Source organism: Malus domestica, chromosome 02 (genome assembly GCF_042453785.1).
Source record: "Malus domestica chromosome 02, GDT2T_hap1".
In the NCBI taxonomy this organism is placed as follows: Eukaryota; Viridiplantae; Streptophyta; class Magnoliopsida; order Rosales; family Rosaceae; genus Malus; species Malus domestica.
In genome coordinates, this window is record NC_091662.1 from 2,268,729 (window position 1) to 2,294,636 (window position 25,908).

At 35.5% G+C, this 25,908-nt stretch overlaps 3 protein-coding genes and 1 long non-coding RNA gene across 5 annotated transcripts; 2 read left to right on the forward strand and 2 right to left on the reverse strand.

The window, feature by feature from the left end:
* Positions 1 to 1,465: 1,465 nt before the first annotated feature.
* LOC103448023 (uncharacterized) lies at positions 1,466 to 2,245 on the reverse strand. Its single transcript, XR_531153.4, has 2 exons — positions 1,972 to 2,245; positions 1,466 to 1,689 (listed from the first exon to the last, which is right to left on the reverse strand). It is a non-coding gene; the product is annotated as an uncharacterized lncRNA (long non-coding RNA).
* A 552-nt stretch (positions 2,246 to 2,797) lies between these two features.
* Positions 2,798 to 4,903, forward strand: LOC103426587 (thylakoid lumenal 16.5 kDa protein, chloroplastic-like). Its single transcript, XM_008364677.3, has 4 exons — positions 2,798 to 3,346; positions 3,994 to 4,133; positions 4,345 to 4,417; positions 4,561 to 4,903. The coding sequence occupies exons 1-4, from the start codon at positions 2,980 to 2,982 to the stop codon at positions 4,668 to 4,670; spliced, it is 690 nt and encodes a 229-aa protein (XP_008362899.2). The 5' UTR covers positions 2,798 to 2,979; the 3' UTR covers positions 4,671 to 4,903.
* Positions 4,904 to 5,006: 103 nt separating this feature from the next.
* Positions 5,007 to 7,807, reverse strand: LOC103448001 (methyl-CpG-binding domain-containing protein 11-like). 2 transcript variants are annotated; one of them, XM_029109194.2, is made up of 3 exons: positions 7,562 to 7,807; positions 7,266 to 7,361; positions 5,007 to 6,097 (listed from the first exon to the last, which is right to left on the reverse strand). In XM_029109194.2, exons 2-3 carry the CDS (start codon positions 7,347 to 7,349, stop codon positions 5,339 to 5,341), a joined length of 843 nt encoding a protein of 280 aa, XP_028965027.1. In that variant the 5' UTR covers positions 7,350 to 7,361; positions 7,562 to 7,807; the 3' UTR covers positions 5,007 to 5,338. The 2 variants fall into 2 exon arrangements, with proteins under 2 accessions (XP_028965027.1, XP_070661393.1); XM_070805292.1 differs by having other exon boundaries at positions 7,495 to 7,656.
* A 12,732-nt stretch (positions 7,808 to 20,539) lies between these two features.
* Positions 20,540 to 24,360, forward strand: YABBY3 (axial regulator YABBY 5). The gene is given in 7 exon segments (NM_001294102.1): positions 20,540 to 20,643; positions 21,777 to 21,896; positions 23,094 to 23,223; positions 23,399 to 23,447; positions 23,557 to 23,632; positions 23,929 to 23,997; positions 24,091 to 24,360. Coding segments are annotated over 7 exon segments (567 nt in total). The 5' UTR covers positions 20,540 to 20,568; the 3' UTR covers positions 24,139 to 24,360.
* Positions 24,361 to 25,908: the final 1,548 nt, after the last annotated feature.

The window sequence follows — 25,908 nt, forward strand, 5'->3', positions numbered from 1 at the left end:
TTAATATCTAATTATTACGGCTTAATCCAATTCATCCAATTCCACCGCATAATGTAAATATCATTGTATAAGAAAAATACTAGCCTATAATATTTGTCTAAAAGTTTGAACCTTATTTTGCATGAATAAATTGATATAGTAGTAGTACACTACACTCTAAAAGCTAACTGATGTTCTGGAAAGAAGCAAAGGATAGTTTTCTTAGAGGACAAGGCACTTGGTAGCCTTCCTCAACTAAAACTTTGTCTTTTTAGTTTTATTTTTCTCGATCTTTTTTTCTCTTTCTAAAAAAGAATGAGTTAATTAAACGCGTATGTTGCTATATGATCCCACTATAATCTCAGTTAATTACAGAAGGACAATGAAGGTTATCAGTCACAAATAATCGCAGTGGAGGTGGAGACTTTTTTGTTTATTTCTTGGAATATATGCTCATAAAGTGTGGAAAAAGCTGAGAGTTCTCAAGAAAGTAAGAGGTAGAGACCCCTTTGTAATGTTTGGTGTACCTTTTTAAGAAAATATCAGTGACCTCCTAGGTCGTAAGTGTAATCAGAATCCGACTTAAAATTGGGTATCGGTGATGGTAGGGTTTTGTAGCTCAGGTGTTTAACAATATTCATTTTTGAATTCGAGCTAGGGCATCTGCTCAATTTCTCCTTCTAATATGTTTGTGTACATCAAAATAAATGAGAGTTTGGTGATGCGTGAGATGTTTTAAGGCATATGGTATCTAATTAAAATCTGATTAGTTATTGCATCCGATGACATGAGAGGGTTGTCTTTTGAGCTGGTTTAAAGAGAGAGCATTTCGCCAACATATTCTGGTAAATGTGAAAAGACGAAAGTGATGGATCAAAAGATCGTTATAAAATGCAGAAGAAAAAAAAAGGTTGCCTCAGCCTTTTGCCATACCAACTGATATGATCCACGTATATGGGAATCTACTTTTAAATCCACTGATCGTGGATTATATAACAGTCATAAGAGCATGGATGAAGCTACCTTTTTTCTCATCGTTTAGAACTGGGAAATCCTTCCAGGGACCCCATTACAACATTCCCCTTGATCCACGATTGGTAAATTAGAACCCCACATGCCCATTTTCTAGCCCGTTTGTACCTTTATTTGATATGTAGGTTCTTAAATTTTAGTTACTTTCAAATAGCAGACGTGGGTTAGACCAGTTGACTAGGGCACTTTGTATGTTCGATTCACTCTTTCCGTAAATTAGAGTAGCTAGTTTGGAATATCTTTTGTAGCCGAATATAAAATATTTTCTTACGTTCTGGACAAAGTTTGAGTACTAAACTTAAGAAAGAAGTAAAATTGTTCCTTTTAGATTATGATGATAAGAGACAAAATTATGAACCATTTTCAAATGCCGAGTTGGTTTTGATAATTAGTAACGATGGATGGCCATATCTAAGTATATGGATTGATGGGGACATCTGACTTTGGTTTAGAATTTGAGTCTAAATATTGTGTCAATTTAGATTGTTTAAGCATCAGAAAAAATGACTGAGCTTTCCCATAAACATAGCAGAAAATAAGGTAAACAAAGAGAAAAAAATGGCTAGACAATCTCTCTACTGACTACTGTTGTCATTTTTAGAGCAGAAGCAATGCAGCAGCGGAGATCTGGAACAAAAAGTATCGCAAATGAAACCAATGTTGTTGAGCTCCGATATCCTGTAAGAAATGTACATAAAGAAACCAATGAGATAGAGGAAGAACTTACAACAATATACGAATTCAGATAACAAAAAACAATTTGATGTATTAACAAAAACATAGCATTCCGTGTGGAGCGACTTATGGTAAATGGGGAGGTAAGAAAACTTGTACCTTTAGAAGTTCTATAACAATCCAATTCATCAAACTCAAGCAGAAAACAGTCTAAAACTCAAAATGCAACTCCACAAATCAATTCAAAAACAACCACCTAGGGGAAAATCAAAAGTAGAAATTTACCAATTAGAAGGAACAAGACCAAGAACAAGTGACCAAACTGAACAAAGAACCAGAAGCTTCCCATGTTCAACATGCGACGAAGATTCGATCTTAGGACCAAACAAAGAGGAAATCCGACAAGTACGAACACTTGTTGAATGCAGTGCTTCTTCTTCCTGGGGGGTTCCATGAGAGACATTTATAAGTGATGCCCTTTTGCTGTTTTTCTCTGACGTCCAGGTTTTGCGGGTGTTTTGTGAGGAGCAGAGAGAGTTAAGGTATTGAGCGTTTTGGCGGTTTCGTTGTCGACTCTTGCTCTAGTCGGTCAATTTCTTTTCCTTTTTTTACCCACTTTGGACTTTTACTGTTGTTTGCGTGGAATTTACTTTTACTACTTTCTACTTACAATTTGCCAATTGGAGGACGCCATTTGTAAGGTATTATTTCAAAATAGTAACTTTTATAAAAAGGGAAAAGCGATTGTGGGTGTTATTTCACGTCAAACACTATTGTCGTATTAAAAAGTTAGATTTTATGTTTCTTTCTTACTTATCACTTATCACGTGATTTGTTTTGATAAAATCATAAATTTTAGGAGTATATCATCTCGTGATGCTTTGACGAAAACTTATTCAGGAATATATCTATCATACTTTCCCCAAAAAATGAAATATGTCAATCGTGTTCCCTCTCCACTTCTCGAGCAAGCAGTCACTTTAACAATGCTAACATTTTGCAAACTAAATGTAGCCAAGTTGGTTAAGGCAATATAATTTATGTTACACATCAAGGTCCGAATCTCTTATCCGCTAATAAACAGGTTTTATTTTGTAAATTGTCCATGCATATTACAAAAATACCATTAAGCACTAGGGAAGAAAATGACTGGATATCAGATGGACAGAATCCTGCAACCTTATCCTCAAAAGTTCTAACATGTCAATTCAATACCTCTGAATTTTTCCACAAAAAAAAAAAAAACACCAGAAAAAATAAGGTAAAAAAAAAAAAAAAAACCAATCAAAGAAAATGGCCACAGCCATTCTCTCCACTGCAAAATCCTTCCTCCCTTCATCTTCTGCTACTCCTCCTTCTTCACTGACAACAACACCAAAACTAATTCATGTCCAAAAAACAAGTACAAGGAGAGGATTGACTTTTTGTCAGGCACTGAGTGAAGAGCCGCAATCACCTGCTCCAATCCTCACTAAAAGAAGCCTGTCCATCTGCTTTCTCACCAGCTTCGCCTTCTCATTGGTTGGCAAAGATTTCAGCAGTTCTAAAGCAGCAATTCTGGAAGCTGATGATGACGAGGAACTGTTGGAGAAGGTTAAGAAGGACAGGAAGAAGAGGCTTGAAAGGCAAGGAGTTCTCAGCTCATCAAAGAAAGAAACAGGTTTTGTTTTAATTCACTTCAAGATCCCATATAAAATGCTTAATTTTCTCTTGATGTTTAAAATTCAACAAAATATAATTCCTAGTGATAGTTTATATATATATTTGTGCTGATGTGAAAAAATATCCCCGTCGGGTAATAAGGAGTTGGGTCACTCTTCGTATTGATGATTAGTTCTGGTGTCAAACTTTCACTTTTCTCGTAGTATCAGAACAGGTTGACTGTGTGAAGAGTCCAAAGACCAATGGCTATATGTGCTACACATTACCCGATAAGTATTGTCCATGTTCTGTAATTTAGGCTTAAGGCTTTAGCTTGAAGGCTTGGAAGTTCATATTTTGTGCCATGGGAAGCTGCATTCTACCTGATTTTGGTCAAGTCTCGAGACTGTTTTCCTTTCATTTTTTGAAGTATTGAAAACTCAAACTGGAGAGCATGCACCTTCTATATCAACATCGTGTAGTTCTCGACGAAAAAATGCTCTTTGCACCGAACACGAAACTAGTTTTCCATCAGATGGTTGTTCCCTAGTTAAATTTCTTTTAATATCTCAACATAAACCAAATCAGTGTGTAATTCTCTTGTTCTATGAAAAAACGTTTTGTTGGCATGCTAGAAACTTACAACAATAGTATCATCTGTTGCAGGATATCTGCAGGAACTGGTGTACAGGCTGAGCAAAGCAGGCCAAGCCATTGACAGTAACGATTTGCCTGCAGCCAGTTCGGTTCTTGGGGGCAGCACTGACACAGATTGGGTTCAGAAGGCGAATATCGCTTTGAATAAGGTCATCCCTCATCCTGGTTTACAAGAACAGCACGAAAAAACTCCGATAATGAAAACTGAAAGCATTGCTCTACCCTCATTCGTTGTGTATTGTTTTTGAATTTTACATTGTGCTTAGTCTCGGTTTCTTGAACAGTCATAGCATCTGCTAGTTGTTATGTTGGCATTCATTGCATAGCTTTCCAACTGTTTTTCGTGTACCTTCTCAACAGCTAAGCTCTAGCCCTGAAGAGAAGACTGAGGTGGATACATTCAACTCCTCACTAGCTTCATTGATATTATCAGGTGAGTTACTCCATCACTAGAAATTATTCAATGAGATTGCATTCAACATCAATGCCTCACTTATATTACAGAAAATCATCAGTTATCCGACTGGAAAATCTTCGGTTTAACATACTTTTTCGTGGGTCAATCTTGTTTTGCAGTAACCCGGAACGATGTGGAGTCCTCCAAGCTTGCTTTTGTGTCTTCTGCAAGTGCAATTGAGAAATGGACGACATTAACAGGGCTCATTGGCCAGCTTAAGGGACTTTAACCACACAGAAGACCGCTCATTTGATCACTTCGTTTCGTTTTTTTATGAGAGCAAGACTATTAATTCCAATATTTCTATCAATCAGTAATACAAAAAAGGAGTTCAACAGTCTCCATTGAGTTCCGGCTACAGCAGTTTTCGCTAAAACTACGACTTCCGATTTCATTGTTCTTTGTACATTGAATTGAAACAATGATACTTTTTTCATATATTTGCCAATCTGCACAACTCAATCAGCTATGGATGTTTCAGCATTTTACGATCCCAAAACTCAAATCTTTGTTCATCCAAAAAAACACGGACTTAACCAGACCTGTGGAAATCAACAACTAGATCGAGCGAAAGACAAAGTTCTCACTACAATAGTACAGAGCTGCACAATATTAAAATTACATCACCAGTATTTTACAACAGAATGTTACAGAGGTCACTGCCACCTACATTCTCTCTAGTACACAACAAAAGGAGGGTACATTTTATACGTCTAAACTACCGATCCTATGGACGGAGGCTTCAATGAACAATCAAAGATCTAAAATTAACAACACTGAAACTAATGAGTTTTCCCAGAAATGTGCAAGGGTCAGAATGACGGAAGAGACACGGGGTTTGGATGAATCATCAAGGTTCGACCTTTGTAGCCTCATTGCCGGGGCAGCCATTCTCAGTCACTTCTTCAACCTTCTTCCCGCTTCATGAACACCTGAACTAATATGTTCCTCACCATTCCCTTTCGCTGTTGCTTTCTCCATATTTTCTACTTCGGTCTCTTTGCCATGTTTCTTTTTTTCCTCTCCTTCTCCTTCATGTTTGTCATCATCAGCAATAGCAATGCCGGGTTTGCCCTGATCCCCTGCCACTTCCTTTTTCCCTGCCTCAACAGGTGGTTGCTCGACCATTTCTTCTTTTTTCCCTTCAACCTCCTTCCCATCAACAGATGCTTTTGAATCTCCCGGAGCTGCAGCATCGCCAGGTACATTAACTTCTTGTTGAACTTTGGCTTGTTCAGGAGGAGCTGGTGCTTTTTCCTCATCTTGGTTTTCCTTCACGTCAACCTTTTCCATCTCAGTATCTGCATCCTTCTCAGCTTTTTCAGCATCTTGCACATCACTAATTTTTGTCTCCTCAGCTCCTTCAGGAGCAGCTTCCTTTTCTTTGTCCTCCTTCTTTGCCGAAGTTGATTTTCTGCTTCGCTTCTTTGGGGGCTCACTTTCTATTGGCGGCAGAGTTGCTTTGGCCTTCTCACTAATCCTTGCTGACCGCCTTGGTGTCTCACCAGTGCCCCAATCAAATTCTGATGCCACAGGACCACCGGGGTGTGCTTTCAGGTACTGTTCCAACTGTCTTTTGCTGGTGATCTCTTCTCCCGTTGGGGCTGTAAACACAATCTCATTTTTCTTAGGAGTTCCACTTTGCTTGGGCAGAAACTGCATGTTACACAGACCAAACTCAGCGTGTTAAGTTGACTCAATAAAATAGAAAAAATACATAACAATATAATATGCATTGTATGAAAAACATTCGAAAAAGGTGCTGTGAGACGACTTATGCGAAAATGGAATAAGAAATAAACTATTGCACCGTGGTAGGCAGATATTGAAATTGCACTTGAGAGACAAAGGACAGTGACCATGCACCTTATGAAATCAACCAGCACGGAGACCTAAAAGTTCATTGGCATAGTGCACAAAAGATTTTAAGTAAAGCAACTCGCGAAAGTTACGAAGGCTCATAATGGAATCAGCTAGAGCTCTAACTAGCGGGTACACTTAGAAGGCCAAATATTAAAAGTTACTTCCTTTTCTTTGTATTTTGGAATATTCCGTTGTCAGTTATGTGCTCATTTGCCAAATCAATTATATGGTAAAAAATTGAACGTCTTTTGGTCAACACGATTTCCATAATTGCAAACAACCAATATTCCTATTACTCAATCAGTTTAAATCCAACTACACATAGAACTAATCCGTTTGAGTTTCTTGTTAGGCGGAAGCCAATCAATCCCGGAAAAAGAGTCATTTCCATTTTATATAGGCAATATCATGTTCACCTAACATCTTAATCGTTTGGTCATACCAAAAAGAATTCGAGTAATTAAAAATAACAAAGATAAATTCGAAAGGCATTTGAAACAAATCAGCAATATATTGAATAGCAGAATCTCCTCAAATGAAACCACAGAGATTGTAATTGCCTCCACTTTTCAAAACCCTCAATTCTAAACTGCATTCCTCCATGAAAATTTGAAAATTCTCATACAATTAGCAATGCGGAATTCCAAGAAACCAGTACAAAAATCGCTTCCCCCCGAACCCTACCAGACAAATTAACCTCACAAACTATATGCAAAAGCCCCAGAAATTAAGCACAATTCCTGAAAATTCAACACAAACCCTAAAACAGAACCATTACCAAATCCTCAAATTCTACCACAAAAACCCACCAATCCACAAAACCCAATTGAAATTTCCCCAAATAAACATGACTATACTAATTTAGCTACCCAAAAATTCAAAATTCAAAATTCCATAGCTCAGAAAATTATATGGGCAAAAAAATACAGAGCCAATAAAAACAGATAGAAAGCAGATAAACCTTCTTCACCCAACCAGAAGGAGCTGGAAGTTCCAAGGACACAACCTCCTCCTTCCCACCCTCCTTCTCCACTGAGCTCGCCATTTCACTTCCAACCTGCAAAAATTTAAACAATTATTTTCCAAAACAACAAAAACCCTGAATTTTAATAACCAAATTACAAATTAAATAATTGTCAAAAAATTAAATTAAATGCGAGAACAGTAAGGAAAGAGAGAAAGCTCCTTACTTTCTCTGTAAAATTCGCAGGCTGTGAAAAATTCGATTGAAAGGGAAGAAAAAAAAAGAGGGCTAACCAAATATACACGTTGTTGAATCAGAGCATTTGTGCTTCTTCTCTTTCGAGAGCTCGTCTGTGATTTTTGTGCTGGGCATTTTGGAACGTGACGGCGTCATGTGGGCATGGCACCTGGATTGGATAGGGGATTATGGACGGTTGGGATTGCATGTACGTAAGTTCGTTGGTTTTGACTTCGAGGAGCTGTGAGTCACCGCTTAGGGGTTGTGACGGTTGGCTTGCATGTGATTGCTTTTGCATTCACAACCATACAATCACTATGGTGGACATGAGACGCAGGAGAGGAGCTCTTGTTTTGAATTTCAAATATTTTTCCCTTTTGTCTTGGCATCTAATTAAACAATAGAAAAGAATATCCACTTATCCATCATTTGTTTTGAGATACTGTCCTAATGACATATCTGGTGTAGATATTTAGTCTCGTTAAGACATTTACGTATCTAATTATACAACATTCATCATCGGTCGAAGATTACAAATGCTAGTATACATGGAGTCTCAAAACTCGTATTTGCTAAAGCATTATCCTCTATGTATGCATGTCTTATGACACGCTTCTAATTACGATTTATCATAAGAAAAAACAAAATGTTGTTCGAACAACCCATTGTATTTCTAGTATATTTCATGCTTCAAGTGAACGGAGGGTTTGATGTGCAGCCAAAATTCAATCGTTAAGAATCTAACTACAAAAAATTCATGCATATAATTTATATCTAAGCATACTAAAAAAACTTGTACGTAAGATTTCGAGTCGACCTAAAATTTAAGTTACCATTTGATTGTGTGTGTTAGAGTGTAGAGTGTGGGATTGACTTAATTATGAGACAAGCAAAGAACACCCGCGTCCGGGTTTGTTATAAAACAACACAAAATTTAGGGTTATCCATAATTGCCTTATTCGGATGGACTGGATTATACCCTCTTTTTTAATCCTTAAAAAAAAAAGAAATAAGAAATAAAATAATAATTAAAATATTTTCTGGGATTTTCTCCGGGGACATGGATCCTCTCTAGATCCAATTATCCTAATCTACCTAGTCAAATCATCCGGATCATTAAAATTTAATCTAACGGCTAAATGTATTATAACTTTTAAAATTAACCTCTGTTTGTAACTGTTTAATCAAATTCCAATGATCCAAATAATTTAATTAGGTGGATTAGGACAACTGGTCAGGAGAGGATCCATGTCCTTTCTCCAGAGCTTTTGTTTTTTCGCTATTTATTTGCTAGCTGACACCAAATCCTTCAATTCATTTCATGCAGATAGGCATAAAATATAAAAATAAAAAATAAAAATCATTTCATGCAGACCTTGAGGCCCAATTTCATGGGAGTATGTGGAGACTCCATGGAGGCTACAAGAGGGAAGAGGCCTGGATTCTACTTGACCCAATTAAAGTGGAGTGGGTACTTTTTCCTCTATAGGCTAAAGACTTCTTGCTTGATAGATGGTATTTCTCAATTCTCCGTCATATGTGTCGAAACTTCAAGTCTTCAAGTGTAAGATGTGAAGGACTTGTTATGATACCATGAAGAAGTTGAAATTTTATATCATCATAACCAATTGGTTATTGAGAAAGTAATCTGACTTATAAGGTCTTACAAGGTGTCTTAACTTTTTCGATGTGTGACTGTTCTTTACATCCTCACAGTTTACTTTTATCAACTTAACTACTTAATATTATTCTTGGCTTTATTTGATATCTTTAATTCTAAAAATAACCAAAAAAAATATTACATGATTGCTAATTTGCAAGGTTTTTATATTAGTCCCCAAAATCTTGCAAATCATACACGATTTTTTTTTTGAATTCCATAACCTCTCCATTTAAATAGGCCGTCTAGAGTTTGGATACTATATAAAAAGGATAATGCTAGAGAGACCAAATTTTTTTAACTAAATTTGCAAATCAAATGATTTGGTTGTACATTATTGAATTATTAATTAAGTGTCGATTAACGTATTTGTTTCTTATTGGTTACACATGATTTGGTTTACGCATTTGGTTTAAAATTTTGATCTCCCTAGCGTTATCCTAAAAAAAGTAAAGATTTGGACATTCTCATTTAAGTCTAACACTCTAAATTAAGTGTTTACAATATCTTACACTCACGAGATTAAGTGGGAAAATCACTAAGCTGCTAATATGTACATGAATTTACGCACATTATTTTCAGTGTTTCAATCATCATACGTTTCTAATTCGTTTGATCTTAATTTGATCTAAACTTATCCCTACATTTCCATCACATGATCTGACCTTCAAATTAAGTATGCATGCAAGAGAATTTATATAGTATTTGTGTAAATACATGGATGCCCTTCAAGAAATGGAACCACGTCCTTTCATTTCATGGATCAAATATGTGCATTTTGTGCAGGACTTATACCATAATAGTATAGTGTTCAAAGAGTACGTACCACCGGCAAATGGAGCAATCGTCGTCCTTGTCGATAAAACCAACTACTTTTAGCTATCATTATTAATTAATTAGGGAACACCTTCCACATGCAGCGCATGGCTACATTTTCATGGCTTGTATCAATATTGACCCTCTACTGTATGTTGCATTCTGTACACGATACTGCACTAAGTTGTCATTGCGGAAAGTTTGGAGCTTCAGGTTTTGGTCTATTTATGTTGGGAATCCTACTACCCCCCTAACATGCATGGATGATCCATATGTGTGTGTATGTTAACTTTAATTTCAAGAGAAATGTTACGAATACTCTTATAAACTCTTCATAGGCTCTCTATCATCTTATGCTTTTGACACAATATTTTATAATGTTGGCACCAGAATTGACTTTAAACTGTAAGGTGGCTAAGAGTCCCACTATGAGAGAGTCCCCTTAGCATTTCTCTAACTTCAAACCATTCAAAATTATTGTGTTGATATCGCATGCATACGGTGGCTTACGTTGTTAGAATTCAAACATTCAACTCAAAATCAATCGACAATAACTGAAAAAGATACAATATATTTCGATCACTTTGTGCAAAACTTTCATTTCAAACTTAATTAATATGCTCTAGAGTCTCAACAAAATCATATGCATCTAGTTTCCCTAATGTTGTACCAGCTGTCAAAGGATGAGAGTGCTCTAACTAATATATAGGGAGATTTGCTTCACTTTGACCATAGATGTATGCAGGGGTTAATATATAGGCATGTGGATATAAATGGCCAACACAGATAAGACAACATTGAATAAGTTTTTCTATGCAGATGGCGTTTTACTGTAGTAGTGAAAAATAATTATGCATATGCATTTTGATGCGAGTTTGATCCCAACTGATCATCTTCTCACCTAACAACTAACAAACTAATCCTGTATCGTTTGTCAAAAAACGTTTTCCTATTATTTTTGTTATCCACAAACATTGCATATGAAAATCCCAAAAGACCCGTGTGTAGCTCTTCTGGAAAGAGGACAGACGAGTATCTGTATGGCTAGTAATAGTTGAAACCCATGTCACCAATATCATCCATTAACTTTTATTTTAGGCAATACGATCGTCATATTCAAAATTTCTGCTTTATGTTGTGCTGAATATGAAGGATTACAAAGTATAAGAGATTTAGGTTAGGTTAGTGAGAAATGTCCCTACAAAACATTAGATGCAAGCTAGAGTGAACTCCTCCTGCTAAAAAATTATTGGGTGTATGCATTGCGAAGAAGACAGTCCACACGAGAGACTGAGAATGAGCTCCTACTGCCAAAAAAATCACTGGGTGGATAATTATGAGGACAAAATACTTTAACTTCTTCCCACTTTCCATTATTCCCACAAATAGTCGATCGTTCATGAATATGTTGGGAAAATCAACAGTTAATCAATTTAATTAATGGCATATCTGTCGATTTGCTCCCCAAACTTGTATAGAGCTAGCTATCAATTTTCTCCTTGAACTTTAATTTTAGCTGATTACCCTCTGAACTTTTATAATTAGCCAATTCTCCCCAAAAGCTAGATTTTAAAAAACTTCATCTAATTTTTGTCCATTTTGATCACGCAGACAACGAATAACAACTGTATGGGGCAAAAAGAATGAAAACTTGGATGAAAATTTTTAAAATCTAAACGCTAGGGGGGGGGAATGGGCTATTTATAAAATTTTAGAGGGGTAACGAGCTAAAGTTAAAGTTCAGTGGGAAATTAACCAATTGTAGAAGTTCATGGGGTAATCGGCTAAAATTAAAGTTCAGGGAGAAAATTGGCAACTCTATACAAGTTCGGGAGGCAAACCAACAAATACCTCTTTAATTAATTTTTGAAGTTTTTTTTTTATACTTAATTATGTATTAGATTTTTTTAGTAGAATAAGGTTTATGATTACTTTCTTACTTGTTATTAGGGTTTAAGTCTCTCCATTTTGTTTCTAGATTGGATGCTTATAAATACACCTCTTGTCATTTCGTATAGTTTAAGTTCCTTCTTGATTTCATGTGTCCATTTTCGTTTGTTTTATTTTTCTTAGGTTGGTCGGTATGGTGTTTGAAGCAAATCTTGTGAAAGAAGAGAAATTGGGCAAAACTTTGAATCTTATACCATAGACTAAAGGAAATAAAAATACCACAAATTTTTCAAGACGAAAATGACAAGAAATTTAATATGCCTATGGACTTTCAGTACGTACTTGTAAAGATTTGACCATGAAACAAACATGATAGCAAAATGACAACAATTCTATAATTACTTTCCTACTTCTTATTATTAGGGTTTTAGATTGCTATCATATTTGTTTCATTCAAACATACGTTAAACCCTAAACTCTAAGTTACATACGTAGTTTGTTGCTAAGCCCCTTTAAGCCTATGAGATGTAGATAAGGATGGTAACCCCACCTTTATTTCTGAATCCCACCTATCCCTCAGCAATTTAGCATAGCGAAAGAGCAGATGGGAGAATTATGAGCAAGAATTACTTTTGTTGTTCCCTTCTCCCCACTTCGCATTATTCCCACTGATAATCCATCGTCCATGGATATGGGGCTCCACTAGGCACAATATTTTATTCTTCTTGTTTTTCTTTTATGCATATGGATTTTTAGAACAGATGGTGTAACAAAATTATTGATCTGATTATATTTTTTTCGTATATGTAAGTGTGTGTGCATACATAAACTCATCATCATCAATGTCTATCTCTCAATTCTAAATGTAGTTTCAAATTGCTAGGATGTCATTGTCAAAGTCAATCTGACGCCCCAAAGAATGGGGCAATCCCATCGAGTCCACTTGCCAATGAGACTCCTAGATTATTAAAGATGCATGTGAGCAATGAAATGTACAACTTTTTTTCGGCCAGAAAAATTCAAGTTCAATAATTCAATAGAAAGAGGACGAGACTTTGATGAATGTAAGTTCAATAATTCTGTAGTTCTAATTTTAGGAAAAAATTGGGATGTGGTGATCAACAGATCCTATGAGGAGGATTTTGGGGGGACTATTATTTCTAGTTCTTCGATTGAATGGCTTGATTTTCTGGGTGTAATATTAAGAGAATTGCAGGGGTAAATGTTCCTAACAGAAGAAAGCCTAAGGTTTTATTTTAAAAATCAATTGATCAGCCACTTAGTATTACGGTCTAGTGGTATTCCTTTTCACTTGTAAGTGAGAGGTCTTAGGTTCGATTCTCGCCAAATGCGAGTTTGAACCACATTATTGCTGATCTATTATGAGGCTAAGCCCACCCCTTCCCCTTAGTATAAATAATATCGTTTGTTCAAAAAAAAAAATTCAATTGATCATAAAGGGAAGTACCTTAACACCTTATGATTCATTGCAATGTTTTCTTTTTTTCGATGTAAGACAATTCTTTACGTCTTCTCATGCCTTTTTATATGTGGAGAAATTTCAAGCCAAACACATATGCATCACATAGTGGATGACATCGAGCACTTATGGTCGTTGGTTTCACACATGGGATAAACCTGATTTGATATGCTGAGAGAAGTTAAGGTTCCACCATAAAACCAATTAACAATAAATAAAGTGACCTAGCTCTGTAAAAACTCTTACACTGTTCTTAACGCTATTTTTGGGTAAGGGATTTTCAAGTCCCAATGGGTTGATACCAAATTATTAAGGAATATATGGACTACAAAATGTTAGACATAGGGAATTAGAATTGCCCTCCATGACCATTGCAAAGACATGTGATCCATTGATTCCATTCTGAAGGCATAAATTGAGAGAGATTCAAATAATAATTGCCAGAATGTCTAATTATCGCTATTGTTTGTTTTCATTTTTTAAGTCAACAAAGATCAATTGGATGAAGTTCCATAAATTCTTCTGGTATGATTTTATGTTTGGGGTAATGAGGGAGCCAACAACAAAAACCAGTAAAACTAATTAAGCATGGCCTATAATTATATGCCCAACAAAATCAATTTGACATCAGGGATGTAAGGAATTGTAGCTCAAACGGGTTGTGTTCAGAATTGCATTTAGGAATGTTTAGGTGAGGGATTTCTAAGTTTCAAGGGATTGAGGTCAAGTTAGCAAGGAATGAATCACATAAAGTTGATAGATGCTAGTGAATCTGAAGCCATAAATCGATATTCAAAACCTCATATACTGTGTAATATTTATTAATAGTACCAATCTTAACCAATACTGAACTTAAAAATTGAACACAAAGAAAGAAACGAAAGCAAAGAGAGAGAAGGAGAATGCAGAAGAAAAACTATTAAGCTTTAATTGATGAGTAAGATAGCATACATCCACTGATTTATATGCAGTAGCCGTTACACCTTGATTTTCACAAACTAACAGACTTCTTTAACAACCTAACAAAGCTCCAACCAATCTAACTGCTCTATGAAAAGACATGGACACTAGCCAATACAATTGTGGCACTTGTACATTTTTCATTTCTTCACTTATCATCCACCCTTAATCTCAGCTGGGGTATTCAAACCTGAGATTGCAACAGTGTTTAACAAATGTTAGTCCATGCAGTTTTTTGGTGAGAATGTCTGCTATTTGTTCTTCTATTGGAATGTATTATACCACCAAGTCTTTTCTTTGCACTCTCTCTGGTGAAAATCTATGTCTAAATGTTTGATTCTAGTGTAAAACACTGGATTGGAACACAAGGCCAAAGCAAAAAGGTTATCACAATGTAACATTGGTGGTTCATCAATAAATTGATGTAGATCTTTTAACAGAAGCCTTATCCACACCATGTTTAAAGCACAGTGTGCAAAAGCCTTGTACTCTGCCTTTGTAGAACTTCTGGACACTGATGCTTGCTTTTTTTATTGTCATGATATTGGATTGTGTCCCACATAAACCACAAATCTCGTGACTGACCTCCTTATGTTGGGATCAGCTGCCCAATCAGAATCTGAGAAAGCGGTAATTGATGAATCTGGTGAAGCTGCATATGTTAAACCACACTGTATGATACCTTGTACATATCTCAATATTCTTTTTACAAGAGCAAAATTATATTTGTTGGATCGGTCATATACTGACATGCTACATTTACAGCATATGATAGATCAGGTATAGTAAAGTTTAGATACTGAAGTGCACCAACTAACTTCTGCACTCAGTAAGATCAGGTAATAATGTAACCTCAGATGCTAATAGTTAAGTATATGGCTTACATGGAGTTATAGTTGGTTTCCAAGTATCCATCCCATCTTTGTGTATCAAGTCATTTGCATACTTGGACTGATTAATGAAGATATCACCATTGTCTTTATACTGTATCTGCAATCCCAGAAAATATGACAACTTGCCCATATCTTTTAACTCAAACACTCCACTAAGTTCTTGAAGAACGGCTTGAACTTTGACAAAATTAGACCATGTCAATATAATATCATCTACATATAACATTAGAGCAATATAGCATCATATCCATCATGCTTGACAAATAAACAGGTATCAGAATGTGACATTTGGAATCCCATTCCAGACCCTGTGAACTTTGCATTCCGGGCTCTTTGTGCCTGTTTCAAACCATACAGTGACTTCACCAGTTTACAAACATGATATGGATGTGTAGAGTCCACAAAACCCTGAGGTTGCTTTATGTATACCTCTTCTTTCATTTCTTCATACAAGAATGCATTTTTTATATCAAGTTCTCTCAATTCCCACTTGTGATGAGCTGCAAGTGAAATGATTAACTTGATTGTTGTATGCATCACAACTGGACTAAATGTCTCAAAATAGTTTAGGCCAAGTCTTGAGTGTACCCTTGAGCCACTAAACGAGCCTTATATCTTGAAATTGATCCATCAGGGTTTCTGCTTTGACTTATATCAGGGTTCTTCTTCAACTTATATCTTAAAATTGGAACTGATACCATGAAGAAGTTGGGGTTCCATCATAAAACCAATTGGTAATATAGGGAGTAGCCCAACTACTTATAAGCACATGCAAGGCCCATTCTCTCATCGATGTGGGATCCATTCTCAACAAGCCCCTTCACGTGTAGCGAATTTTCAAGCTTAACACGTGGACAACACAACTCAGGTGACGTGGAGCACATGTGGCCATTGGGCTTCACACGTGAGACGTCCTACTCTAATACCATATTAACAGTACCAATCTTAACCAATATTGAGCTTAAGAATTGAACACGGAAAAAGAAACAAAAGCAAAGAGCGTGAAGGAGAATGAGAAGAAAGACTATTAAGCTTCAATTGATGAGTAGGAGAGATTACATTCACTACTTTATATGCAGTAGCCATACACCTCGATTCTAACAAACTAACAGACTTCTTTAACAACCTAATAAATTCCTAACAAAGCTCTAACCAATCTAGCTGCTCTATGATGACATGGACACTAGCCAATACAATTGTGACACTTGTACGTTTTCCATTTCTTCACTTATCAATATTTAGAAAATTGAAACCATATATATGAACAATTTTGTAAATCACCTTAAACCACAAAGGTGTAAAATATAATTGGGTAAATTACACTTTACCCCCTCAGGTTTTGGTGTAATTGCAACCTCATACATCATCTTTAAAACATTTCAATTTCATACATTTTTTATTATTTCATTTCAACTTCATACAACCGTCTCTTTTTCTTTTAGTCATTCTGTCAACTGCCTACGTGGTTGTAGCAGTTCTGACATGTGGATAAAAAAGTTAATTCTTTATTCTAATTAGAAATTCATCTAAAAAAATTGGAAAGATAATTGAATAATTAAAAATAATAAAACTTCCAAAAACACCCAGAACTTCCTTTCTCTTCATGGTCTTCCATCGCCACTTGGTTTGTCATCGTCTTCATCTCCCAACTGAACGATGAGAACATTGACGAGGATGAAAAAGAGGTCATGCCAACTTAAGGACCAAGAGTCCCAGCAGACGCTCGACCTCGAATGTGATGAATCCGCAATCTTGCCTCTGACAGAATGTAGAGTCGTCCAAAAGTCATCGAAGGTGAGCTCAAACTCGTGATTTTCATCGGCACTGAACCTAAAGTCAAAATCCCCAAAACTCATATTTCTCTGCACCTTCGATTTTGTTGCTGGGTGCGTCTCGTGGTTTCGATCGAGGCCAATTCGAGGTTAGAGTGAAAGAATGAGGAAGAGAAAGAGATGAAGGAGGCCGCCGGGATTAGGTGGGAGGGCGACAATGATGTGTAGGGGAGGGGCGATATGTTCCATCTTTTTTCTTCTAAGTAATCTATCTCATATCATATATATATATATATATATATATATATATATATATATATATATATATATATATATATATATATATATTATTTTCGGTTGATTTTGTGTTGAAAACAAATATGGGTTTTTTTGGGGGTGGGTTGTTTGATATCCTAGCTGCTGGTTGTTTTAAGGTGGGGTTGGGTTGCAGGTGAGGGGAATGAGAAGGTTGAAGGTGAATAGAAGTAGTGCCGGGGCCCATTATAAATGTTTAAAAATATTAACATAAATTTTTTCTTAATTATTTTCTTGGGTAAATTACCCAAAACTACCTCAACTATTAGGCCAATCACAATTTCATACCCCATCTTTAAAAAATGTCAATGTCATACCTCATCTATGAATTTATTTCAATTTCATACCTTATGTCAATTGTCTGTCCATTTCTTCGTTAAATGCTGATGTGGCTTGAGGCGGGACCTACTTTCTATTAAATTTTTGATTTAATATTTAAAAAAAATAATTAAATATTAACTAAATATTTTAAAAAAAACAAAAAAAACTAAACCCACACCCAGATCCCCTTCCCCCTCATGAAACTTCTCATCACCCTTCTACCTTCTCTCCACCGCGTCCCACCCAACCCTCTCTCCTCCGATCCTACACCCAAATCTTCAAGTCAGTCTTCACCCATGGATTTCTTCAAGTCGGTCTTCTTCGACGACCCCTTCCCTCCGACGATCTGCACCCAGACGCCCAAAACGACGACATCGACCTGAACCCGGACTGGGAACTAGACCGTAGTCCGCGTCCGAATTACGGCATCGGGGCATGAAGCTTCAAAGGTCTGATTTGCGACGAAGTCCGAGTCTGTCATCCCGAACTACCACTACGATCTCGAGGAGTTCGGGTTCGAGTTGAACAATGAGACAACAGTGATCCAGGAGAAGGCTTCACGCACCGTCAAGGATCTTCTTGGTTCGCTCGAGGTCGGTTTGTTGGTGGCTCAGGATAAGAGATTAAGTAGCAGTGGGGTGGTGAAGATGGAGGAAGAAAGGCGGTGGTGGGGTGGTGAAGGAAGGTTTGGGGGGGGACGGGTCGATGGGGAAGATATGGGTGTGGGTTTTGTTTTTTGTTTTTTTTTTTTTAATTTAAATTTTTTTAATATTTAGTTAATATTTAATTTATTTTTTTAAAGGATAAATTAGGATGAAATCCCCAACCACCAATATCCTTTGATTGAAATCCAATTGATTTTAAATTTTTGATCAAAGTCCTTCAACATTATACACATCAGCATATTTACATTTAAAACTTTATGCCACCCTTAAATGTAATTAATTCATTTCTTTTCAAAATTTCATAAGATTATGAGAACTAATCAATTCCTACATATTAGGCAAAACAAAATATGTTTTGGTACATAGCTTTTTATTTCGTTTATATCTTAGTTTGAATTCAAGTTATTTCTTTAACGGGTACATGTGAATTTAAATGTACCCATTGATGCATTTGGGATATTTGCACCCATAAACATGTTATGGTTTTTCTAGACTTGTTACATATACAATTTGTATAACGTGTATATTTGAATTCCACATTACAATTGGTATATTCTTTCTCACAATTCCTTTGTTGGAGTACAATTACAGTGGGTACATATAAATATGAGATAATAGGGTACAAAGATGAACACAAAAGGCAGGTTTAATTTGCACTTTGTGGGTAGAAAGACAAAAGAAAGTTTTGGTTCATGGGTACAAAGATTGAAACATAAACAATTGTACGGCAAATATACTACAATTAACGGTGTTATGATTTTGAACTCTAATCAACTTTTGGATTGCTTGGGTGATTTTACAGAAGAAAATTGTGTGTGGGTTCTAGTTGGCTAGGTTGTAAGCAGTGCAGATTATTTCAAATTTGAAAATCAAATTAAACTGATATTTGGTGTGCCTAATATCACTGATATGTGAAATAAATTTGGGATAATTTGGAGGTTAATTAGATTGGATAATTTGGAGGTCTCAGTGGAAAGGTTAGTAATTTAAGGTGCATATATGTTCATCGTTAAGGTGAGCTAGCATAATGTAATTTATCACAATGTAATAAATGGAGGACTTGAATCAAAGTTTTTAAACTAATAAGATGTGAGTCTATAATATATGATCAAGAGGGACTGGAAACTAAGTGTCCCTTTTTAAAATATTTAATCAGTTTTTTAATAGAAAGTGGGTCCCGTCTCAAGCCACGTTAGCATTTAACAGAGGAATTGACAGACAACTGACGGAATGTACGAAATTGTAATAAATTCGTAGATGAGGTATGACATTGACATTTTTTTAAAGATGAGGCATGAAACTATGACTGGCCCAATAGTAAAGATAGTTTTGTGTAATTTACCCTATTTTCTTTCCTATGTGGCATGTTAGTGAAATCCACGTCAGCAAAAATGTAGGTCTTACAAATGCCACATCATTATTTAACAATCAAACTAACGGTTTGACTAACGAATATATGAAATTGCACCAAAACATGAGGGGGCACAGTGTAATTTACCCACTATAATTAGTCCAAAAAATAATGATTAGCTAATATTAGTGCAGGAGTCACTCTAAAACAAACGAAGCTGAATTACGATGATTGTAGTTGGAATTCACTTAGAACTTTAAACTTAGCAAGAGGAAAATGAGGGAGAGCAATTTATATAGAACGTGTTCATTATCGTATGTAGTTTTGTTTTAATGACTGTAATAAAGACGTTATGGTAAACGTTGAATTCATTTCATATAAGTTTTTTTAATAAGGAAGAAGGAGTGGTCACACTCACACTCTATATTGGATCAGAAATAGTTAACATGCATCATAAACAGATTAGGCAATATGCATCCAAAAGTACTCCCTCTCATATAACTCTGTCAAGTCTCAACTCAAATAGATAGTTAGCTAGATATCCTACGGTAGTACCTGAATAGCATATGTTGTCCAATAAATCAAAACCCGGTTTTCCATAAAACCCACTTTTGCTTTCCAATCCCGGTCCCAGCATTCCTTGCCTGCCCTCGCCACTTCATAACCCACTTTTTTTTAATCATTATACTTCCTTACCCCTCACCCCTTACCACTTACCTTACCCTCCTACCCCTCTTTCTCTCTCTCTCTAAATTTCTAGCTCTATATATGTTAGCCATTGAGGTATCGAGTGAAAGTATATAACCTATCTACAAAGCAAGGAGTGGTTGAGAAAGAAGAAAGTGCAATTTGTAAAAGCTGCTGAGCTTGGTTTGTTCAAGGAAAGGAGGAGTTTCTTAATTCGGTGATAACTGCATCCAGGTGATCATAACTAAGCGACATGACGAGCTGCGTCGATGTTGCGACTGAGCAACTCTGTTACATCCCTTGCAACTTTTGCAGTATTGTTCTCGCGGTATCGATCTCTATCTATCTATCTATCTATCTATTCATACATATCTATGACGTTTTCCTCTTTCTTCTTTCTTTAATGGGAGATCTGCTTTTCAGTGATCTTCTCAAGACCCACTGCCTATCTTATTTCTTCCAAATATCCTTCTAGCATATATACAAGAAGAAAAAACAAAGCCGATCCTGAGAAATTGAACAGCAGGCTTGGGTTGATTTGTGATCAGGGTTTAGTGTTATAATTTATTTCAGTGGTGAAATCGAATAGTACGCAATTTAATAGTTTTACAAACAGGGTTTCTTTTTTAATCAGCGAGCTAGGGTACGTATATAGTCAGGTCTCCATCGTTGGACTTTACTTTTCTTTTTTTGCAGTCAAAGAAAAGTCATCATACCTGAAGGTCCTCCTGAAACGCTTAAGACCACACAGAGAGAGAGGGAGAGATCTAGACTCTAGAGAGAGAGAGAGAGTTGATTGTTTAATTTGTGTTTTGTAGTTATAAGTTAGTGGTGCTTCTTTTTAACGTAAGAAACAAGAGGGTTTGAGGATAATCCACTGACGAAGACAAGTCCTCCCTTTGATTTCCTCACTTTGTGACCTTTTTCGTTTCTAAAAACACTGCATCGTCTCGTCCAAACTCATTACCTTCTTTTATTTCTGATAACCTGATGGTGAAAACAGAAAATGAAGCTTTCTTCTGGCACTATCTATTATGTTCTTTCCTAAGAAAACTCCCCTTATAGCAATCAGTTGGAAAGGAACACACTTTTTCTTCTCCATCTTTAGGTTTTCGAATCTCACCTAATCTCCTTTATTATGTGTTTTTAAGGGGAAAAATTAGGGTTTAGTGCTTATAAATAATTTGTAATCAAATTTACACCTTTTCATACAATTACCCCAAATAAATAATTCATTTTCTATCTAGCAGTACCCAATTCGTACTTTCTTCTTCTATTAATTTCTGAGAAATGCATCTTTGCATTTACTTTGATCCGGGTTACTCATGCAGTCCTGATGCGCAGCTTTTAAATCGGTGTATGATAATTTTTGGGTGAAGTTAACGAGTTGAGAAACATATAACTAAGATGATGCATACTTTATAAATGGGCTCATATAGAGGTGATGATTTGTGTCTGCAGGTGAGTGTTCCATGCAGCAGCCTATTTGACATTGTGACCGTCCGATGCGGGCACTGCACCAATTTATGGTCCGTGAACATGGCCGCTGCCTTTCAGTCACCGTCCTGGCAAGATGTTCAGGTGTGCTTTTCGCCCATTTATTTATTGATTTATTTATTATTTAGTAATTCCAAGAAAATAATTAATCATTCAATTAAAAGACTTAATACAAGAACCGCCTCTGAAATCTAGGTCTAGCTTCTTCTGGGTGTTACTTCTTTTTTTAGGAAACCGAAGACTCGAGGATCTAACATAGATCGAGTATTTCAAAGCATTTTGCAGTAGTGCAGAAAAACTAGCTAGGTTGCTCAGACAGCAGCCGCCATAACCCATAGCCCAACACCTAAACTTTTGCTTTATTAATAGGTGGAGGTCAGGGCTTGAACCCTCCTGACGAGAATTTTTTGTTTGTCTATCTGATCACTTCATGTTTAACATAATATGTGTAGACACTATAATTATTATATTTTTAATAATATTTAATGAAAGGCAGCTTATTAGTTTGGTAAAATGGTAACACCGATGTACAATTTTTTATACACAAAAAATATCTCTCCCATCTAACCCTTAATCAGCATTTTATAGTCTCCTTTTCTTTTGCTTGATTTGATTGACACGATTAAATGACAGGGTTCTTAAGTTCAATGGTTTATTTTCCATCAACTTTGTCCTCTACTGTGCAAACACAAACCTTACAGAGTTTTTTTATTTCTTTTCAAACCAACTGTCAATCTGGGTTTTATATGCTTTATTTTATATGACAGTCTTAACTGAATCAGTCCTATCAGTGCTGCTTTTCTTTTCGTGCTCCCCTCTCCCCCTTAAAAAAAACCGAGCCCGGCCACCTGGCAGGGTAGCTAACTTAAACTAGCCCTATATTAATCGGAAAAAAAAAAAAAAACTAGAAAAGTTATGTATATATAAAAAACTGGTTTCTTAGGTTTATCTAATGGAGGCAGATTGTCTGTCCGTTTGGGTGCCTTTTTCATCCTCTCTTATTTGTGGGGTCACGGTTAAGTCACATCAATATTTTATATTTTTAATGTTTTTTCTCTTATTATTTTTATAAAAAAATTAATATAAAATATTGACGTAATTTAACCATGACCGTACAAAATAGCAATCTGCCTCCTTATTTAATTTCATGGTTGGTATTCAATTAAAAGCTATGTATATATTTGATGTTTTCAACTGTTGCAGTTTAACTAATGAATACCGTTCTTATAAAAAAAAAAATTGATCTGCTTGTTTTTGTGTTATGCATTTATTTACTTTTAGGCACAAAACTACAACTATAACTCTCAGAATTACCGGATTGATTCGGGCTCCTCTTCCAAATGCAACAAGAAGAATGCAACCAGAGACCCAACTTCAGATCATCTCACTGAGGAAAGGGGTGTGAACCGACGTGAGTCATCAATTAATCATCCCATAATTTGTAAAAATAAAAGATAATTATGCATATAATATATATGCCTCTCTTTTATTGCTAATGTGTTTGCGTGCCTCTGTGTAGTCTAGTGTCGACTGTTGCTAGAATACATACTGATAAAAATGGTCTGAGTTGTTATTTTCCATTTCAGCTCCCGAGAAGAGGCAACGTGTACCTTCTGCATATAACCAGTTCATAAAGTAACTAAACCATTATAATTTATACCTAATATTTTAAATTTTCTTTTCTTTTAATTTGTTTTGCTTATAATTAATTAAAAATATGAGTATTGATTTATTACATTGATAGGGAGGAGATTCAGAGGATCAAGGCTAATAATCCAGATATTAGCCATAGAGAGGCTTTCAGCACTGCTGCCAAAAATGTAAGTGGACATGCATTTGCAAACTAAGTAGGAATTGACCAAAAAAAAAAAAAAAACTAAGTAGGATTATATCCCCTTCAAATTTTCTTATCTTCGGTTCTCACCTATTTGAACGGTTACAATTAAGTCATGTCAACATTTTATGTTGATTTCTTTATAGAGAGAAAGACAAAGAGAAAAGTGAGAGGGGAGGGAAGGAGAAGAGATTTATAGTGGAGAGAATCCTACTCTACTAGTTGTTTTTTAGATTATGTAAGCAATATTGATGAACTTGTTCTTTCTTTCTTTTTAATTAGTGGGCGCACTTCCCTCATATTCATTTTGGGCTGATGTTGGAGGCCAACAATCAGGCTAAGCTGGACAATGTAAGTAATTAATTTCACTAATTTATGTGTTTCTAAACTACTTCCTTGGCCTAATTAATTTTTTTATTAAAATAAAAAATATATATGTTGCAGGACCCTGAGAAACATCTTATGTCAAGGGCTGCACTACTGAATAACTGATGGCCACGATAATTTCAGGCAAAGACACTCGGTCATATCAAAGTTGTTCTTAGTATACAAGAATTGCCTTGACTGATCTACTGGGTTGTTTCTTTATAAGGACATTTCAATATCCTTCTTCTTTGTACTTGTCAAGTCCCCCTTATTAGGGTTTCTTTTGCTACGTGACTTAAAATTAAGTAATACGCTGCTTTGCTTAATTTAATTTGTCATCTTCATCAATCTTTGATTTCCTAATGACACAATGACATTATATTAAATAAATTTCCTTTTTGTTAACTTTGATCGCTTCCTTATAATGACAAAGTCGACGTAATATATTCTCTTCTATATCAATAGGGAAAAGAAAAACACACACAATTTTTAGCCTCTTACACATTCTTATTTAATCTTGACTGTTGATTTTATTTAATTTATTCAATTCAATGGCCAAACCTAAAAAGGAGTGTGAAAGTCATTTCCCTATCAATATATATATATTACTTAGTGTACAGTTTGGAACATGCAGAGCTGGTATATTTATGCAGAGTTAGTATATTTATGCAGAATTGTGACCACGTACTATAATATATGTTTACGAAGTACATCATTCCATTAATGGAAATGGACTTTATTAAACATCATACTTTTGTTAAAACTTTATCATCATATTAACACGCTTAATTTGTAGCCCGTGCATGGCATATATAGGAGAACTACGTATATATGTTAATTTGTTGGGTAGGCTTAGCCTATATATGTTTCTTGGTTAAGTTCAGGGTTAAATTTTAAAGCTTTTCACGTTCTACTATGGCTCCTTTCTCTTTTAAAAAAAAAAAAAAAAAAAAAAAAGCATTGACCTACAACTAAAGGGTAATTCTTGGAAGATTAATTATTTAGATCAATTTGGTAAATTATATGACATTGTTGATGATAATTGGATTATTATTTAAGTATTGATTAACGTGTTTATTTCCTATTGGTAACACTCACATGATTTTATAAATTTGGTTTAAAAATTTGATCTACTAACATTATTCACAAATAAAATGTGTGTTTGGTCACGCTCACTTCAGGAAAAAAAAGAAGAAGTAATAGTTTTAATAAGTTTAAGAATCCCATGTCCAAGATTTATAAACACATTCTCCAATCCTCCTCCTTGGTATAATGGTATATATCTCAAACTTACAATACAAAGAGGGTTTTACTAATTTTTTTTTAGCTTGGCTTACAAACGAAAATGTGTAAACCTCATCAATTATTTATTCAAAACTAAACTCATCCATGTAAACTACTTCTTTCTTTTGAAGTGAACTTTAAGGGCTAACTACAATTTACACTCCCAAGGGTGAGGTGATTTTCGAAATGGGAGTTGCCCTCTAAATTTTTAAAATTGTATCAATTTACCCAATTACGGATTTTTTGCATACCATGTCGTGAATTTAACAAAAATTCAAATAATTTATTAGACAAGATATATATTGCTACACTTTCAAAACTTTAAGAAGAAATATGTGAGAAAATTGAAGTATAAGGGGTATATGATTAATTGTAGTTAGCAATCTGCTTATGTTTCACTGCAGCTAGACCTAATAGCTAGTCATCATCTGCAAAAACAGACTGATCCTTTTCCTGGGAATCCTAGGGATCACGTGATCGTGACTGTTCATCGTACATCGTGCAATTAGTTTTTGTTAAGTACTATTTATATTTAATTTTAAATTTTAAATTTTGAAATGATTTCTGACCGCACGATGTACGATGAACGATCACGATCACGGGTTTCCTAGG